The following is a 21,341-nucleotide window of genomic DNA, read 5'->3' on the forward strand; positions in this document are numbered from 1 at the left end:
TAGCTTAGGCCACCGTCTGCTGTCATCAAACTTTGCAATCGATTGTCAGTTCTGCTTAATCACTGGTTTATTTCCACTCTATGTAAGAAGTTGTGAGGGGGTTTTTTGTTTATCTTTAGTATTGTCAATAATATTTTTTACTCTTTTGCAATACTATTAATAATAGGCTACAATAAGGGAAGCCTAGTAATAAAAGCAATATAAATATGATTTCTATTGTAGGTATTTACCTTTCTGAATATCTGTAGGGTTGTACAATTGCATAGGAAATGATCTGTGAACTCAGAATTAGTCTCCCTCCTCTGGGAAATGGTTTGTGATACAGGAATAGAGAAAAAATTAGAAATTCAAATGTAAATAAACTTTTTTTTAATATATCTTGTGGCTTAAAATACTTTATTCTCCTTCAAAGATGTGACTAAATAATAGCACGTAATTTTGTCTGAGGCAGAAAAATGCTGTTTATGTAACTTTAAAGAAAAGTTAATATAGTTTGCACATATTAATCTTACTTTGCATTTGCATTGTTCATCTGAGAATCCTGCAATGCTGTATAAAGAGGACTAGGTCCTTTCAAAAGAGAAAAATCCGAACATATCAAGATACGTGACTCTCTTAGGCAAGTAGCAGTTAGATTACAGTTTTCAGTCCAAGTTCACTTTAATCAATCTTCCTCTTAAGAGACAGCAAGTCAGAACTAAAAGACAGATGCTTTTTGATTGGAATGACGTGCAGATTGCTGGCTTAGTAAAAAGTGCAGTATCATGGTTCAGTCTGGGTAACTTGTCATAAATTAAAATCAAGTGTCACAGTGTCTTGCTAAACTAATTGACGTTACAGGAAACATATCAGCCGTAACTTCTTTATTTCATTTCAGTGCATGGAATAAAATGATACTGCATCGCAGTGCAGTGTATAAATTACTGTGTAGAAACAATATAAATATGGACTACTCGGTAGCACTAAGAGGGCACAAATTCATAGTTTGTCGCTGAAATGGTAAGCTGTCTCTTACTGCCGATTTCATATAATCAGTAGTAAGAAGTTTTATGTCTAGGAGTCAAGCTCTGCTGACAGTCGTTTGGCTTTCATACACAAGTCTCTTGCTTGATTCACTAATACTGTGTGTTTCTCAGAACTGTTGTAGGAGATAAACAGCCCATCTTTGCTTATTTGTTCAGCTGAGAAGTGAGAATTGCTGATGAATAATTCTGGGACTGTTGCTGCAGAATAAATGATAATCTTACTTGTTGAGATCATTTTCCTTTTTGGAAAGATCATAGGCTTTAGGTCATACAATTCCTGTCAAGAAAAACTACCTGGTAGTTTTAGGAGACACAATTAACTAGAAGTGTTTCATGGATTTGAAGCCAGCCTGGGAAGTGGGACTCAACAGATTGAGAGAGTTCAACTTGAACTCTGTATAAGGTTCTTGGTGTCATTGTCATTTTTTGAAGTAAAGATTACAGAATGTGAAAAATACTTTTTTGAAAGGCCATATGACAACTTATTTTGACACTTCTTTGGTATCACCCATTCTTTCAATAGTTCATTCTACTTTTGTGTAAGCCGCTTTGTGGTGTTTCCAGTGTTAACAGAGTAGACGTTTATGTTAAATTTCTTGATATGAGTGTAGATAGGTAATTATGACTCAAACATGATGTAGTGGTTGGGTTTTTTTTAAAAGAAAAAAAAAAGAGGGTTGAAAGGATTATCAGTCAGCACTCAGGGAAAGACATTGCTTTTCAAGTAAATTCACAGAAGCTCCATTAGCTTGAAATGTTTTGTTCTGGATTGTTTTATATACCATTTGAGTAGTGGAACATGTTGTCTACTTCCCGCTGTAGAAACTGCACGTGTCAGTGATAACTTCATTTGAGTCTGAGGAGACAGTAGAATTAACATTTGATCCTTTCTTCTTAAGTGTATAATAGCTTTTAATGTGTATGCTTTTAATGATTTACTTGATAGCACTTTTAAATATGTCATCAATAGACAGCTTTTTTAAATGTATGTGGTAAATAAATACAGCATTCAGGCAAAATTTTCAGCTTCCAGCATTTTCAGGAGGAAATTATTTACCTCTAAAAATACTATACTGGGAAATGTAGTAAGGTATTTTTACAAGTTAGGAATAACCAGGAAGGTTGTCAGTGGTGAGAAGTGAACTTAAGCCAACCCACAAATGAGTTCTCCTTTCATTACTGGTGAGTAGAGATAAAGAGCTTCTACAAATCCATGCTGATGTATGTTGTATTTATAATATACAGAATGTTCCTTCTACTTTTTTTCTTCTTTTCCGAAGTGTCCTGATGTTATTGCTTCCAAAGTGTTTCAGTAGCTGTGTTATATCCCTGGTAATACAAGTGTTGGTATACTTGAGCTGCACTATGAATCAGTCCCGTTTTGTGTAATGTAGAAGAAAGCTATATTTTAAATGAGGTTTTCCTCACATTGAAGCTTATCCTTGTGTTTTGAAAAAAATTACATCTGGTACAGTTATTTGCATTAGACTGCCACTGTCATTATGAATGTTTGTGAGATTTATTTCCTTTTTTGCCTCAGTGCTTTTTCACGTATAAGAGGAGAACCAGCAATATATAGTTCACAGTTATTGGCCCATGGGTGGGTTTAGCTAAGGCCTGTGTTCTAATCTTTTTAAGCTAATAATAGGCCCAAAGTGGCATTTCTTTTTTGGCCTAAAACTTTTATTTGAAAATATTAATGAAATGAGAGAATATAAATAATAGTGCCAGTTTTCAGCTTTGATGCCTTCCTGCACAGTGTCTTCCCTTGGATCTTTTAAGTTGATGATCATTAAATGACAACTTGGTTGTCTGTAATAATTCTATTTATCTAAATTTAAGTTTAAATCCCCCCGTGTATATACATTTCCAGCAGCTAAAAATGTTTACAGACAACCACTGCACAAAGATAACATTCAGGATAAAAGTTACTTCATAAATATGCTAATACTAATAGAACTGTTCATTACATTTTTATTCATATGAGAAAATTTGCATTAAAATTAACTTTGTCTCATATTTGCTGCTCTTCTGTTCATTGTTTGAAATGAGAAAACTGTGAAGCTGAACTGTAACTGGTGAGGAAAAGAGAGATCTTTTATTTGATCAAGATGGAATAGGAGTAACCATCTGTTTTCTGCTGCCTAAATTTCTGTGTCTGGACAGAATAAAAAAGTTTATTAAATTTAAATCCATGTGAACAATGAAATAATAATGGAAGCTATACAAATGATAATATTTGTGTATTTACAGAAAATACAGTATTTGCCTATTCATATTCTAGATTTTGCTTGTAACTTTTTGTATACTAATAAAATTTTGTACAGCATTTCAAGTTCACGTACTGAACTGATGAACCTATTTATATTTGTACAACGTGTCTCTGTATGCCGATGTTGTAAATGTACGTTTGTAGTTTGTTGATGCAGTGATATAGACAGACATGGTCATCGTGAGGTTTGGTTTCATAGTTCATGTTTGGTTTCATATTTCTTTTGACTTCTAATTACTGCCCTGTGTTAGGCTTTTTAAATAAATTCACTACTGTTTCATCTTCATACTTGCAACAAGCTTCTAGCAATCCCTTCCTGTGAATTTAATAGGATGCCAAGGCCTTGTCAATTTAAAATCATCCTTTACTAGCCACTTCTGTTTCTCTACTTCTTTTGTATGCCTGTCTTCCTAAAGAGACAAAGTCTTTGCATGTTTGTTTTTATGTTTATCCTTAGAATAAAGGGGAATTCCCATACTTAATGTGAGTTTAACAGACTACTTTTTTCTTGTAGTATTTCTACTAGACAAGCATGTTCTTAATCTCAAAGTATAAAGCATCATGGGATACTTCGGGGATGTTTTGTACCTGCACGTTGTCTTTCTGATTTACTGTTTCATTTGGGGCTTCAAAACTGATGTCTCCCTGCTTTCTAAGGAATGAATTGCAGCTTATGTGACAGGTTTTCCTTTTTTTCGAACTAATCACTTATACTTTGAAATATGTAGCTTGGAAAACATTTATTTTTAACAATAATTTTTAAAAAAACTACCTAAATTCAGAAGGTTATGAGGGTTTTATAAAAAGTTGTTTAAGGTGTCCTGTTTTGACCATCACATCTGAAAACTAGGGCCAGCATATGACAAATAATTTTTAGTTGGAACACCAGCTCTGTTTCTGGTACACAGTGTGTTTGATTCTGGACTCCAGCCTGGTGACTTGGCTTTTCTTTCTGCTATATTTGTGCTCCAAATTTCCAGTTTTATGTAATTTGTTTCTATGCATGTTTAGTTTTCTTCCTCCTTTTCAGATTTTACTGAGGTGTAAAGAGGGAAGCATGTTCTTTATATATGCTATATATTAATGCATGGAGATTTTTCCTTAGAATAGGAATGAAATGCAACATTCCAAGGGTAATAGGGGAGCCATTGCTACAGCTCCTGTTTTGTGTTGTGATATATTAGTATCATGAAGACTAATACATTTTCTTATGAACAATATATTACTGAACATTTTCTGGTATCTGGTTATGAATCAAAACCTACAGAACAGTGATGAAGCATAACAGTAAAATTCATCAAATGTAAGTGGAATTTCTTGAAAGCACTGTCATCCTGGTCCTGGGGGAGTGGAAGAGATTTCAGATCATTAAAACTGCTCAGATTAGTATAGTTACAAGGTAAATACACTTGGTAGTAAAATAGTTAGAAAAATTCATTTAGTGTTTACCTACTTGTAACGGTACAGTTTTGTTAATGCTTGTGAGACTCTACCGAAGCTGAGCAGTGTTCTGTGTACCTGTGACCATTAGCAACTGCAGCATAGGACTGAAAGGATAGCAAGTGAAGATGATAAACCATCACAAATAGGAAGAAGACTAAAGGGACAGCATTACCATTCTGGTTTTGTGTTGACAAGGAAGAAATGCTGTTAACTATTCTCAGTGAAAACTGAAGAGGCATTTTGAAGCTCGTGTATGTGGCCTCTGCTGCGGAAAGATCCATAAAAATGAGTGTTTCCACCATGGAAATACACATCTCTCTTAAAAAAAACAGTTTATACTGATTCATCTGTGTGCACACTGTTCTGCAGAAGAGGCAGTTTCTAGGTGCTGTGTCATTGCTTGGGGATCTCTGCTGGACTAGCTATACTTGACACAGGCCCTCCCTAATGCGTGTTTTAAGGGCAGACTGTGTACATTTTAAAGTGAATAATTACACCAACCTAATTTATGCATGAAAATTTCATTAATAAAGAAAAGAAAAATAGTTTTCTGGATACTTAGACATTGGTAATAAAAGTTATATCTGTTTTTTATTTTCTTTTCAATTTGCCATTGACACTGGCTTGAATTCCCTTAACTGGAGGATGTGCATAGGTTAGGACTGATTGCCCTAGATGCTCTAAAATCAGTGGAGAGAGATGTGTCTCCAGGGCTTGAAGTTAAGTAGGATGAATCCCACCTCACTGCATAGCAGTGGAAGAGTGGCATGTCTGTTTTCCCATTCACCAAAGAAGGTAACTTTTCCATGTACGTTTTGTGAGATACAGTGTTTATCAAGTCCTTGGCTGTCCTGTGAAAATATTAATTCCAGAAATGTAAAACTTTTTTTTTTTTTTTTAAGTAAATTTCAGTGATTTCTTACAGGGGCATTTTTGTAGATTTTTTTTTTTTTTTAAATAAAAATTTAATCTGTGAAACTGCAAAATAAGAAAATTTTACTTTTGTGTATTGTGAGATGTTCTGTATAGTGTTCATGTCTTTTTTTTTTTTTTTTTTTTTGAATGAAAATGCTTCTAAAATACATTTGTAGCAGGTGCTTTTAAAGTATTTCAGCAGGAAGATTATTAATGTTTCTTTGCCAACTAATAAAAACAGTTTCAATAGTGGTCTCTCCTTTGAAGTATGAAGTAGCTAATGAGAACTAATATTGCAATTTATGCAATAAAATGTTCATATCTTGTGTGCTTTTCTCTGTTAAGCAGTGCTGGAAATTAGTTTGTGGGATGTAGTCACCATAGTTATTTGTTCTAAGTTGGGTGGGATTTCTTGGTTTTAAGTGCCTCAGACTGACACATAGATTGCTTTTCTGTTGAAAGCAATCTTTTGTAAGCTAACAGTTACCGCTATTTAATGAAGTCCATGTTAAATACAAATTATAAATCAAAATAGTCTGAGGCCTGATTATGACTTCTGTAGAACAAGCAAAATAAAGTACTGTTTTTAAGATGTTCCTTCTTTTTGTATTCCTTCAGTATTGTTTTACAGCTCTTGCCCCAGTGATCTGTGATCCGATATACAGCTGCTTTGTGTATTATTTATGGCTTTTTTTTAGTATAGGCTAATACATAATGAATATTCTGCCGCTGTATAACAGGTCTTACAAAAATATAATTTTTGTAATTATGTTGTTCTCTAAACCACCAGAAGATCAAAACATCTCCAAAGTACTGTACATTACTGGCCTGCATCAAGATAAAGGAAGTCTCACGATACTGCAAATATTTGCCCAGATTGTGGGTAATTGTGCTCTCTGAATTGTGCTATTGAAGTAACCAGAGTTACTTCATCTGTAAAATTAAGTAGAAGACTAAGACTCTCTAGCATGGAAACGTGGAGACTTCCCATTGATTTCAGTGCCCAGGGGAAAGTTAACAGGCTTTGAAGAGATTTTAATTTAGAGAAGTGTTTGGGTGGTAGCTGCAACTTCAGAGATACAAGGCGTGATCCAGAGCTATATTGAATACAGTGGAGCCCATGAGATGAAATTCAGATCTGTGAATGCTCCTGTTTCCTAGAACTCTCAGGCTTGTCAAGTGCTACAGAAACTGCAGACTTTTCAGTGTCTACAATTTTTTCTCCATTTTATTTTTAAATACTGAAATGAGAACTCCCAAGTCATTCATGAGATGTAAATACCTCATCTTTTCTCTATTCTCATTTCTGTTATTAAGTATACGCAAGATGTTCAGTACTGTAAAAAGGAATAAATTACCTATGGAAATTCTGAACAGAAATGTTTGCATTTAAGGACAGTCGCAATGAATAAATGTGTATTTGCATTATCATTTTTTGCATATGTATGCTGTCTGCTTCAACGCAACCTTTCTTTTTGTTTTTATAATCACAGGACTATACCTTGACAATGTACTTTCAGCAAGCGTGGAGGGATAAGAGACTGTCGTATAATGTAATACCTCTAAACCTTACTCTGGACAACAGAGTAGCTGATCAGCTGTGGGTTCCCGATACCTATTTTCTGAATGACAAGAAGTCATTTGTACATGGTGTCACTGTGAAGAACAGAATGATCCGTTTGCATCCAGACGGTACAGTCCTTTATGGACTCAGGTCAGTATGAACCTTTTCTAACTCTTCTGCCTTTTATTGTTAATCTTTTAATTATGGCTTCAAATTAAACCCCGTTTCTTTGCCTTTTTTGATGCTATTCTTTTTATTACTGTATTCTATATAACTGATCATATTCCAGAAATAATTTTAACTGAAGTATTCTAAGAATGGATAAAGAATTTTTAAAATTCTTTAATATAACTTTTGGAGATAAACTGCCATTTTTGGTACAATTCAGACACTTGTATTAAGAACAGACAAGACTGCAAATATTATTTAAAATACTCACTGTGGATCAAAAGCCAGTTTTGGAGCTGCTTCCTCAAAGGAATCAAAGTAAGAAATACAAAACAAGGATTAGGGGGAAAAAAGGGAGAATGTATATGACAGCTAAATTGATAGTTTAACTAAATGATATATTTTAGAAATATTTTTATTGAATATTAGATTGGTTTGTATGCTAGCTAGATGAATCAGTTTTTCTGATTTTCACTGAGGTGAGGTATGACTTGAAATGTTTTTCAGTCTGGTGTTGTGTATGACTGTGTGGAGAGTGGTGACTAAAGAAATGAACAGAACTTCACTCTTTATAAGTTCTGAAAACTGGGGTGAAATGTGTGTTTGAGGTGTTTAGAGAAAAAATGGTTACCAAGAAAGTGATTTAATTATATTCCTGTGAAAGATGACTGACTTAATATGTTGTGACTAGGTAACAGAATAGAAAGAAAGTATTGACTGGGTTAAAAACAAGAAAACACTGCAGAACTTTAAATCTGGAATGTCTAATATTTTCATATTGAGAATAATCTACAATAATAATTTTGGGGAAGCTAATTCTTAAAACTTTTATTAGTGTATTTTGTTTGTTTTCAGTAAGATTTTTCTATTGGCTGTCTATAACTATCATGTCAAGAAGCATGAACTCTTAACTTGGCTGTTTTCTACCCGGCTGTAAAGGAAAGCGTCACAGTCTTATGTATTTAGTTCTGTTACTGAACAAATATGGACCACGAAGTTCATATCTAATTAAGATCATCTGCTACAAGTCACTGATTTGGATGCCTTTAGTTTTGTTACTGCACTTTAACATGCAGGTATTTCTGGAAATCCATACCATTAACTACTAAGGTTAATAAGACAGCTGAGCAAATATAACTAATCTTGATTTGTATTAAGATGTTTCTCTTTAGAAGCTGTTGTTTAGAACACGGCTGCCTAAATTGGAACTCAAATGTCTAAAACGGTCTCCAGGCTCAACACTTTTGGCATTTAAATTCAATTTTCATACCCACACCTGAAAATTTCCAGAGTGATAAAAGTTTGTCCAGTCACTTGCCTGTCCTGAGAAAGGTACTTCCTGGCACAAGATGCTGATTTTATCCTTCATTGTAGAACATCTTTTTGGTGGAAAAGGTCTGGGTTTTTCCTGACTCCTTAGCTTCCTCTACATTTAAGGAATAGCACTGCCACTTATGGCTAACAGATTATTATGCTACTTAAAAAGTAAAGGAAGAAAAATAAAGGGCTGTGATAGCTACTAAAAGAAATGAATTTAACTAGTTACATCTGGTACACAGCAAAAATATGCCACCTTGAAGTATGACCACGGTAGGAAAGTGTGTAAGTAAATTTGAGATCAGCAGCATGGTAATTTTTATGAAACAAGAGACCAGATAGAGCATTTTCTTAAAACTTGCAAAAAAGTTATATATTTTTTTTGGCAGAAACTGAGACAGTGTATTTTATTGTTAAATCTGTAACACAGACCAGATATTCTCTTATGAAATGCGGAGAAACCTTTTGACATATGTAACTACATGGATTCATTTAGAAGTAAAGGCTCTGCTCTTTTGTGCTGATTATTATGTTTACCAATTTGTGTTGTGTCCAGTTGTGTTTTCTGTGTGAGAGCCGCTCAGGTTTTGGCACTATGGCTAGGAGCAAGTCTGGAGTTTTTGTTATTGTTCGATGAAACAACAGATAATTGGTTCCTTAAAATGGTGAAACTTTTTATTTACAGTAAAGTGAAATGTAAAACAATTGCTTAAGACACATTTGCATTAATAGAGCGAGAGCACTAAGAGCATAACAAAGGTTTTGGTATAATTTTCAATTTAAGACTCCAAAATAATGGTATTTATTATTATTTTTCAGAATAAATTATCAAATAAATATCACATTAAATGTTTCCAATAATTCTGACTTTTTATTGCTACTTGTGACAAGACATTCATTCTGAGTGCTTAACAATCCAATATAATTTCTGTTTTTGAAAATGTTGGTAAACAGTAAGTAGAGCTCACAAAAAATTGTTCTGTGAAAGAATCAAGTAAAAGGAAGGTCTTCTTCAGAAATGTTAAAACCATTCGTGAAAAGTACTTTTTCTAAGATTTTTGCTTTTGGTATGTTTGTTTCCCAACAGAAGGAAGGTCTTGATGACTTAAAAAAAAATAAAAATAAAATAAAAAAAAAATTGGTAACTGGGTTAATAAACTAATAGGTTTACTTTTTTGGCTTTTAACAATTCTGATATCCATAATTTTTTAAGAGTGTGTGCTTTTAAAATAGAACTTTGTCCATGGATCAAGACGTCCATGGATGTAAGATAACTTTGTCTGAAAATACTTTGCATAGAATATTCTGGACCACTACAAGAATGAATTTAGTTGTCTTTTTTTAGCTGAATTGGTGTTGGTACTGCTTTGTCTTGGGTGAAATCATTCCTCCTTTTCATTGAGCATATATAGCAAATCAGTTTTAATATCTTTTATGATGCAATAAAGTGAAATCTTGTATGTGTTTTACTCATTATTAATGCTTTGATTCTTTATTTCCTGGAGTTATTTTTTTCAGTACTTGTAACCACAATATGGTATCCAAAATGGTTTATAGAGTACTTCTGTATGTTGTTTCTATGTTGACTTTTCCATCCTTTTTAGCCCAAATAGAAGAATTTTCTGTAGGTCAAGAGTTTCAGATCAGGAAATTATTTTCTAGTATTCCAGTATACCTAGCAATCTGATAGTTGTGGTTATCAATTGTTACATCCCTTTTGAGTCTCTACTTGGAACATTTCAAGAGTTCTCTTTGCCCTGTGAGCTGGTACAAGATGAATGAGGAGTGTGAATTCTGCCTTCATTCCCTTGCTGTGCTGAACTGAATAGTATAATGTAGGTAGCAGCCAAGATGACTGTCACCCTGTACTCCCCCTACTCATCACAAAAGATTAGGGGCTGCAATTGTCGTGGATCCTGCTGCAACTGTGTACTTGAACAGCAGAGAGGGGAAGGATGCCTCTTGTTTGTCGGAGAGGCAGCATGTTCTGGTATAGAGGCTGTGCAACATGAACAGAAACCTAATAGATGAGGGCATGGCAAGAAAAGATCCAGCTTTTGACTGTAGGATATTCATAAAGTCCATTTTGTTTCCTAATGCAAGAGTGACTAAATAGCCTCTAGTCCTGGAGGACTGTCAGATTAAAGTTATCAACTGTTATTAGGAAGAAAACAGTTATTCTTCTTTCTTGCATGGAAATGGGGACTTAGCAATGCCAGTTTAATAATAAAAATCTTTCTTTTCGTCACTAAAGCTTGTGGGGGCTTTTACTAAAACTGGGGGGGGCGGGGGGGAATTGGTCCTTGAGGTTATTTGCTGCATAGAAAGATGTACTTCAGAGTGGATGCAGTAGATAGGTCACCATATAGCTCTCCTCCTCTCATATAATTCACACATGTTCTGTTTTGAGCGTTGGAGGAAATGACCCTATTTGTTCTTCAAGTGAAAAAACCCCAAAATTGTGGTTAAGGGTTTTTCCTTTAGCTTTTGTGAGATATTGCAGTTAATAAAAGAAAGAAAACATTTAAATCACAATAAGTGATGGGTTTGGATGAAGAATTTTTCTTTGGTCACAATTATTTGGAGAAGTAAATTAGTTTTAGAGAAATCTTGACTGCATCTGTGAACAAGTATGTTTGTGATATATATCTATGAATATGTTACACTGTTTGTGTAAGAATGTGTTGCAAAGGCGATGTTTTTATGATTTTGAAAAGAAGTACATCTATTTCTAGCTTTGTCTTTTCTTTTCCAGTTTGTAAGATTTCTATATGCCTGTCCTTCTCAGGATGTAGCCTGTTTCCAAGGAGGACTGCAGAGGGGATTTTCAAGGGCAAGAGACAAACCTGAATATCAATATAGGCCTGTCATAGTTGGATAATTACCCTCAAAACCCCCTTCTTCTATTTCCTAATTATTAATGATCCATGGACAAATTTTTGTGGTGAAATGTAGAAGATCCTTCCTCCTTGTCCTCAGACTCGGCTGAGTAGGTCTCAGAAAGACTTTCTGGATTAAATGACTATCAAACACTGGGATGAATGGGGCAAATACACATGCCGGTAACACAACAGAATTATGTGATTGATCATAATCTGCTTTTGCCTTCACTGGACCATGTGGCAATTAATGATATGATTCTAATGATAAGGTTTCAGTTTTGTAGCTTTAACTAGCTTTAACTATATATTTCATCTAAAATTAATTAAAAGTTAATGTGATTTAAAGTGTCCACAGTAGTGATATATTTAATGCCTGCTTACCCTTAATTTCCACATATATTAAAAATGCCTGCTTACTATTAATTTCCACATATTTTTTAAAAAACCTGTACACTATTACTGTTCTGGAAATCACTACTATTATTGCTGCATTAATTTACTTTGTATGCAGTGGCATATTCTTTGAGATGCGTTCTACTAATTTGAGATTCTTTTAAATATCAGTCTTAAATTTTTACTTTTGCCTCCCTGTACATCTATATATAAACATGTGTATATAAATGTTTACACACACACACGTATACATATGTTTCTGTGAATTTGGTTTCATTTACCTTGATTGCTATAACAAAATTCATTGAACTGCAAGTGGTCTTATTACCAAAATGATAATGTGTAAATGTAACTGTCCCATTCTTTTATGCCCCTATAGTTTCATTTCTGTTTTGAATATAGCAAGTGGTGATCCCTTAACATTGTTCTTTTTGCTTCCTAACAGAACCCATACACGGTACGTATGTCAGGTCTGATTAGATTTAACACTGTGAAGGTAAATTTCAGGAAGGACTAGGAGTCACTTTTGTAAGCACCTGGCTTGTGCTGCCGCTGAAAGTGGGGACAGAGAAAGAGAAATGGCTCATAATGAATGTAGTTACGGTGTCCTCATAGCCTGCCCTATTCACTGCTACAGGGCATTAGTTAAAGGCATAACTGAATTGTGACCATTGTTTTTACAGAGAACATGACATACTGGTTACTTTTAGGTTTAGAAGAATTTTTTTCTGAGGAATAGCTGCCAGTTATTTATGTCTTGGGGAAATGCTTTTTTTCGCATTCCAGTTCAGTATGATATTTACAAATATGACTGAACTTTCCTTTTTCAGTTTTTAAAAATATTTTATTTCATATTATTTTTGTATTCTATCTGGCAAGAAAATTCCTCTTTGCTGCCAAGACCAGGACATTTGATAGATGCTATACTTAAATCACTAATATGGTGGAAAATTGGAACATGTAGTCTTAAATGAAGAGTCATTACAGGGAAAATTAATATCTGGTGGTAGTTAGGATGACTTGCAATAGGATATTAGTGGTTTGGTAACATACATAGAAAAGTAAACTTAGAGGACCAAAATTCAAATCTAGGAAAAAAAATCAGTTTACAGTAGGTGAGCAAAGCTGGGTAAGATATGCAACCAGAACTCAGGAAAAGATAAGGCTTTAACTAAATTTCTGTATGTTAAAATATCTGGTTTATATAATACACATAGCAGAAATAGTTGCTATGGTAGATAAGATTTGTTGTTTCTTAGATTTATTTTTATATATGTAAGTATATATATAACAAAATTTCCCCTGACTTTTGACATCAAATCTGTTCTAAAATGCAGACAGAAAATTCAGCTGTGTTCTGGTTTATTCTGTGTAGTTCTGGGGAAGAATCATTTCTCTGACTTCTGCAGCCTGTGGAAGCACTGGAAGTTTTCCAAGGTTTTTTCCAGGGTTGAATGCAAGATTTGAGAAGGGTGATGTGCAAGACCCTTCTGTTTGCCAATTTGGAATTGCTACTTTTCGTGTCACTTCCTTAGCATGTCTTTCTGGGGCTCACTTCTTTGCTGGAAGAGAGCATTTGGGTGGTGTTAGTCAGAATGAGGAAATTAAATTTAGAATAGTAGAATTAAATATAGTTAAAGTGGCTGAAGAGAAAGATGTTTGGTGTGGTTTTGCACCATTAACAGCTTGGTTTTAGAGATATTTACTCTTACATGCAGTTCTCCTAACAGTCCTCACAAGTGAACTCAGTGACGGTAGTTAGTCATTGAGGACTGATAATTACATGATGAATAGTATTGTATACTTTTGTATCTCCTAGTAGGCCTGTTTTATGCTTTTTGTAACTTAAGCTTGTGGGTTTTTTATGCTAGAAAACAGAACATACACAGAACTTCTGATAGGGGCCACATCCTGTGAGATGATGAGATTTCCATCCTATTTAGCCAAAAGAAAAACAAAATGAAGTAGAACAGAGTGGTTTTGTCAGAAATGACAGACTTGTCCTATTTGAAAGCCCAACGGTTTTACTTGCTAAGATTTGTTTAATACATTGCCAACTGTACGTTTCCAACCCAACAGCAATAATGCCAAACTGTTTGACTGATAGAACCTAGTGATCTCTCGTAAATGAGAGAATTACATGTATGAAAGTCCTGCTTTGTCCTCTCTTCATTTCTTGCTACCAGCATTGAGACATGGGAATGCAAAATAGTCCTGGATGCTTGGATTTTGTGTTGTCTCAGCTGTGCCTTCTGCTGTCTGCTCACTCAGCTTCAGCTGCTTGGAAGTTTTCACTGTTGCAAGTAAAATAGATTCTCCCACACCTCACTCTATTAAAATAGCCTTGGGCATTGTTGTTGTAATAATAGTGTATTAATAATACATTAATTTTCAACAATGTAACTTCTCATATACGGCTTATTGTCTACAAAATCTGATGGACAGTTTAAAAAGCAATTGCCTTTCTAAATGCCTTTAGTTCTCAGAACATACTGTTTGAGAGGTGAATTGTTCACACCAGACGTCCTTCAGTAAATCATCTATCTTTATTTTGCTCTTTTTCTTCTTTCTTTTTTTTTTTTGTGATAGGGCTTTTTTTTTTATTATTATTATAACCCTAAGCATAATTTGGAGGTGAATTTCCATTTTTCAGTTTCAGGACCGTAAAACCATTTGTGCTAGCTGGAATTAAAATTATGTCTTTGGACTGCACATAAGATTTCAAATATCCCTGTAATTCCCCAACTTCCTCTTCAAGAAAGGGACCGAGAGATCTGTCCTACTGTTTTGCTACAAAAGTGTATTTCCAGATAGTGGACAGCAATTGTTTATACTTTTCAGTGCTCTTTCATGCTAAGCAAAAATTTTCTCAAAAATAGAGTGTTTTCATCTCTCTCTATTTTGGGATTTCAGAAAGGATAAAAAGGACCTGGTCGTCTTTTCGGGGGTGGGGGGGAAGGAAGATGTTATTTTGGATGCTGTGTTCTGATCATGGTGACTGTCCAGGGGGCAGCTGTTTCTGGTTCCATCACGTTGATGCCTCTATTGGCTGTGCAGGCCTCGACTCAAAGAGGGGTTTTGGTCTAGCCTCACGGGTGAAAAGGAAAGAAACATTATAATGAGGTACCCTGTAGCAACATAAAAAGCCCTACATTCAGTTGCTGTTCTGTCATTCCAGTATATGCTTCAGCACCATCTTCCTCTTTCAAGAGCATCTCAAAGTAGTGTTGCTATTGCGGGGGGGGGGGGGGGGATGATGATAAATAAGCATCATGCACCTCTTCCTGAGGGTGTTGAAAGCGTCATGGCAGGGACATCAAATCATCAATAAAAGCACAATGTGAATTTGAGGGCAAAAAATTTACATGTTAAATGGCAATTTGAAAAATATATTAACCATCTTAGACATTAGGTCCTTTTATTGTCCCTGTCCTGATGATTTTGCCACAGTGGAAAGACAACATATCATGCAGTGACACAGAACTTCGGATTGAAAATGTTTTCTTGAATGTAAAATTTCAGAAGTTTGTCTTAAAGTAGGAAATTCATTGTAAGGTAGCTCTCTGTTGCCCCAGTTAAACAAAGTTTTCTTAATTTTGGATATCACTTCTTGTCATTCTGTTTATCTCATGTAAACACGTAATACTAAATTTCTTGATATGGCAATAAGGGCATATAGAAGCATTGCAAAGAGTAAGTGAAAAGTAATTTGAATAAGACTTGCTTGAACATGAGAATCTCAGTACTGTGAACAAGTGTTTCCATTGTGTTAATTGGGTATTTTTTTGGTGCTAGTGCTCATGCTCAAAGGTGCAATTACTGAATTTTCAGTTGCCAACACTTGCCGAAGTTAATTCACAGTCTGACATGCAGTTGTTTAGTTTTGCATGAGAAATGAGGTGAATTGGATTTCTTGGTTCAAATTGTCAAGGCTGTTAGAATATACGTAGACAGATATAAGAACCCTTAAATCTTGCATGCACGTATTCAAAGCAGGATCTCTTTGAAAACGGGCAGAAATAAATGCAAATGTAGTAAAACATTGTCTCAAATTGAAGTCATGTAGCTGTTGTGAAGACTTGAAAAACTTTGAATTACCTATGAGGAATGCTGCACAACTGTGTAGAATTCTGAGTACAAAGCATCATCTACATTAACAGGAAAGCATTACCACCCCAATCTCATTATTTGGAAATCCTGGGGCAGATACTAGCTCTTGTCTTGCACAGTGAATATAGACCCAGCACAAGGAAAGAAACTTGAATCCCAGCATGTTGCTTAAGTGAATTAATTCTGGTTTTAACCAAACAAGGTATCATCTCTGGCCCAAGGTATGGGCCGGGTTCTGTTTTCCTTATTCATGCAGATAGTTCCAGTGAAGGTCCCAAGGAATTCAGCATAGAAATACTACTACTGTTACTTCTAATGATGTATAAGATGAAGACCTGGACTCTCTTTGTGACATGAAAGAAATCATACAGCTCCTCTGCCTCAGTTATTCCATTTATTAAATCAGAATACTAAAACCTACCTTCTCGCAGGGGTGTTGTGAAGATTAATTAATTAGTTTGTAAAGTGCTTTGATCCCATAAAACACTACATAAGTGCCAAGCATTATTATGAAGAATTATAAAATGCCAGCCTTCATATGTACCTTGGGATAGCTGTTTTATAGGTAAAAATCTGTTCCATTCTCTTTAGAATCTCATTGTTCCACTTTTCCTACATAGAAGCCCATTCACAAAATGAGGCAATTTTAGGAAAGATGCAATTTTCGGAATAAAGAGGACATCACTGACTGTCATAAATATCTTTTTCAATTAAGGATTCATAGATTAAAGATGCATTTTGCTGTAGGATTTGGTATGGTATCATTTCAGAATACCTCCATCCGCAGCAGGAGGGAGGGTAGTTGGATTTTAAATACCTCCTGTATCTAAAAGAAAACAAAGATATCTTTCTACTTCAGTTCCTTTATTAGATCTTAAGTATGGGATAAGTATTCAAGAGGGACTTTTGCTTTTATTTTATATGAAGTGGCTGTTAAATCATTAGTATGTGAATAATTAATTCAATTAAGCTTAATAAGGAAAAAGCTTTAAGTCACAGGAATTATTCCATTAAAAGCCCTATTATCCAAGATTATTACATTGCAATGAAGTGAAAAAAATTGAGTTTTATTGCCTGGCAGACTGACTGTGGCATTTACTCTATATTAGCAAGAAAAACTTCATGAGCTATAGAACCATGTAATAGTTTAAGTTGCTCCAAGGGTATTGCATGTTCCAAAAACAAATAGAGGTCATCAAACATTTAATCTTCAATTGAAATTTAAATATTAACATAATTTATAATTACAGCAATCTATCTTATTTCCCTTCTGTAATGTCTTTCATCGTATCATTTCAACTGATAGTTGGTGGTCCTGACAATGGAAATTTTCATATAGGAATGGCATACATAAAATCTCAGAATGCTCTGATCAAGACTCAGCTAATGAGATGAATTTTAAATGTGTGTATACACAGATATGCTTAAATACATTATGTGTGTATTTAATACGTAAGTACAGTACTTGCATATATGTATGAAGTTCTACTTGTACATATGTTTGCCTAAAACTGGTAAAACCTGAGATGGATGTCATAAGTAGGGGCAGGAACAGAGAGCTTTATGAATGAAATTTTAATGCCTTGCATGTTATAGGAAAAGTAAATATTATGACACTATGTTTAGAACTAATAATACCTGTTTTATTTCCCCTTTTTCTGTGGGTCACAAATAGTCACTTTCTAGTTGTTCTTGTGAGTGTACAGGTAAAGTTTTTCTTTTTACGCTTTCGTGAACATTACTATAAGAGCTTCTTGAATACTATTCTTTAAATGGAAGGAGCTTTTTTTTTTTTTTTTTCCTAGCAAGTGTTTTATCTGAAGGTGCAACTACTTGGCTTATTTTTCGTTCCAGTTAAATACCTAGTTTTGGTGATTTTTTTTTTTTTTTTTCCTTCCAAAATTTTCCTTTATTTTTGAATGCACTTCCTGTGAAGAGACTGGCTGATTTGTTCACCAGTTGGTTTATCATGCTTTGTTATTGATCTTTACAAAGTGGTGAAACAGTTTGTGAGAACTAAGAATTGACTAAACTCCTAAAACCTAAGTATTATTTTTAAAATATATTCCCCATATCTTCTGGGTCTGGTTAAATGGTTTTTTCCCGTATCTCCTGGATCTATTTTCTATTTCTTTATTCTTCTGAAAATTTAAAATTGTTATGGCCTTCAATGTGCAAAGCAGTTGGGGAGACCTTTTCTTGGAGCAATATTGAGTCCTGCTTAGAAGGAGAGAGACTAGGATAAATTACAAGAAATTCTGGGGTTTTTTTGTGCTTCCAAATAGGTTTTCCAGACTCTAGGGATGTGGAGAAAAGCACTTTTAAGCCATGCTATACTGCAGGCATTTGCTTTAGCCATTCAGTGAATAGTTGGGTTTTTTTCTGCTCTAAATCACTTGTGTAAGAAAGCAAGACTCTTTTTTTGTTTTCTGATCTCCTGGTTTTTTTCTTTCTGAATAGGTATCCCTACAAAACTCCCTGTTTCTGCTAGTCTAGAACCATGTCATTTGAAGAGAGAGAGAACAGAAAAAGTTTGGAAAACCATTCTTTTAAATTCACTTGAATGTGCCATCTGTATGAGCAGATGGGGAAAAATGTCTCAGGGCCAGAAGGAGACTGTGACATCAAATCACAAGGAAAAAACTACATGCAGACATGTTCCTAGTGTCAGAACAAAAAAGGACCTTACAGTTTACTTCAGTGATTAGTCCCTCAGAAATTGCTGTCTCTGTAGCAGAAGATGTTTCAAGGGGCTGTAATCAATACCGTATAGATCCCCATAGCATGTCGTCTGTGGGCACTCTCATTTCTGGGTAGCTGCGATAAAAGAACCAATGTTTGGGTCCCTAAATTATTCTCGCATATGAACTGTAAATCCACATTCAGCATTTCACAGGGAGGGTTTGCCAGAGTGCATTATCCTCCTCAGCTTCTGCATTGATAAATCATTATGTTTTCTCCATCTTCATATGGTACAATATGTCATTCTTGAGAACACTCTTTTAAAAAACCTGCAATAAGTGCAGAGTATCAGATATACATGACCTCTTTCAACAGGTCACAATTTCTGTTGTATGGTGACTACTGCTGACAGTCAATGTGAATTCACAAATGCTGTGAAAATGGAATGGAAAAGACCTTTAAGATCATTTTCCCTTACTAAGCCATGTCCCTAAGCATCGCATCTACATGTCTTAAATACCTCCAGGGGGGTGGTGACACAACCACTTCCCTGGGCAGCCTGTTCGAGTGCTTGACAACCCTTTCAGTGAAAAAATTCTTCCCAATACCCAATCTAAACCTCCCCAGCACAACTTGAGGCCATTTCCTCTTGTCCTATCGCTTGTTACTTGGGAGAAGAAACCGACCCCAACCTCACTTTCGGGCAGTTGTGGAGAACAATAAGGTCTCCCCCTCAGCCTCCTCTTCTCCAGACTAAACAGCCTCAGTTCCCTCAGCTGCTCCTCATCAGACCTGTTCTCCAGACCCTTCACCAGCTTTGTTACCCTTCTCTGGACACGCTCCTGCACCTCAACGTCTGTCTTGTAGTGAGTAGCCCCAAACTGCACCCAGCATTCGAGGTGCGGCCTCACCAGTGCCAAGTAGCACGATCACTCCCCTACTCCTGCTGGCCACGCTATTTCTGATGCAAGCCAGGATGCTGTTGGCCTTCTTGGCCACCTGGGCACACTGCTGGCTCGTGTTCAGCCGGCTGTCGACCAGCACCCTCAGGTCCTTTTCTGCCGGGCAGCTTTTCCAGCCACTCCTCCCCAAGCCTGTAGCGCTGCAGGGGGTTGTTGTGACCCAAGTGCAGGACCTGGCACTCAGCCTTGTTGAGCCTCATACAGTTGGCCTCAGCCCATCGATCCAGCCTGTCCAGGTCCCTCTGCAGAGCCTTCCTACCCTTGAGCAGATCAACACTCCCGCCCAATTTGGTGTCATCTGCAAACTGACTGAGGGTGCGTTCAATCCCCTCATCTAGATCATCAGTAAAGATCTTAAACAGGACTGGTCCCAAAACTGAGCCCTGGGGGACACCACTTATGACCAGCCACCAGCTGGATTGAACTCCATTCACCACCCCTCTTTGGGTGTGGCCATCCAGCTGGATTTTTACCAAGTGGGGTACACCTGTCTAGGCCACAAGCAGCCCATTTCTCCAGGAGAATAGTGTGGTGAAACTGTGTCAAATGCTTTACTAATGTCTAGGTAAACAACATCCACAGCCTTTCCCTCATCCGCTAAGTGGGTCATCTTGTCATAGAAGTAGATCAGGTTAGTCAAGCAGGACCTGACTTTATTAAAGTCGTGCTGACTGGGCCTGATCACCTGTATGTGCCGCATGATGGCACTCAAGATAATCTGCTCCATAACTTTCCCCAGCACCAGATCCTCCTTCTGGCCCTTCTTGTAGATGGACATCACATTTGCTAATCTCCAGTCAACTGGCACCTCCCCAGTTAGCCAGAACTGCTGGTAAAAGATTGAAAGGGGCTTGGTGAGCACTTCCACCAGCTTCCTCAGTACCCTTTGGTGGATCCCATCTGGCCTCAGAGACATGTGTGTGTGTCTAAGTGGTGTAGCAGGTTGCTAACCATTTTGACTTGGATTATGAGGGCTTTGTTCCGCTCCCTGTCCCTGTTTTCCAGATCAGGGGTCTGAGTACCCAGAGAACAGCTGGTCTTACTCTTAAAGACCAAGGCAAAAAAGGCATTAAGTATCTCAACTTTTTCCTCAGCCTTTGTCATTATGGTTCCCCCCACGTCCAATAAAGGGCCGAGATTCTTCTTTGCCCTCCTTTTGTTGCTAATGTATTTATAGAAACATTTTTTATTGTCTTTTATGGCAGTAGCCAGATTAAGTTCTGATTGAGCTTTGGCCCTTCTACTTTTCTCCCTGCATAACCTCACAGCACCCTTGTAGTCCTCCTGAGTGACCTGCCCCTTCTTCCAAAGGTCATAAACTTTCCTTTTTTTCTGAAGTTCCAGCCAAAGCTCTCTGTTCGGTCAGGCTGGTCTTATTCCTCACTGGCTTGTCTTGTGGCACTCAGGGATGGCCTGCTCCTGCACCTTTAATTTCCCTCTTGGAGCATGTCCGGCCTTCCTGGACTCCTTTGCCCTTCAGGGCTGCCTCCCAAGGGACTCTGTCCTCCAGGCTCCTAAACAGGCCCAAGTCTGCCCTCCAGAAGTCCAACGTAGCTGTTCTGCTGACCCCACTCCTTACTTCTCCAAGAATCAAAAACTCTACCATTT

At 36.3% G+C, this 21,341-nt stretch overlaps 1 protein-coding gene across 3 annotated transcripts in view; it reads left to right on the top strand.

Annotated features, from left to right (window-relative positions):
• Positions 1-21,341, top strand: part of GABRB2 (gamma-aminobutyric acid type A receptor subunit beta2) — a 165,998-nt gene that overhangs the window by 52,693 nt on the left and 91,964 nt on the right. For all 3 annotated transcript variants that reach the window (XM_086471273.1, XM_086471272.1, XM_086471274.1), the window contains exon 4: positions 7,149-7,369. In XM_086471273.1, the coding sequence (XP_086327399.1) occupies positions 7,149-7,369 (221 nt within the window). The remainder of the gene's footprint in view (positions 1-7,148; positions 7,370-21,341) is intronic.

This window comes from Leptosomus discolor, chromosome 10, assembly GCF_034619465.1.
Source record: "Leptosomus discolor isolate bLepDis1 chromosome 10, bLepDis1.hap2, whole genome shotgun sequence".
NCBI classification, from domain to species: domain Eukaryota; kingdom Metazoa; phylum Chordata; class Aves; order Leptosomiformes; family Leptosomidae; genus Leptosomus; species Leptosomus discolor.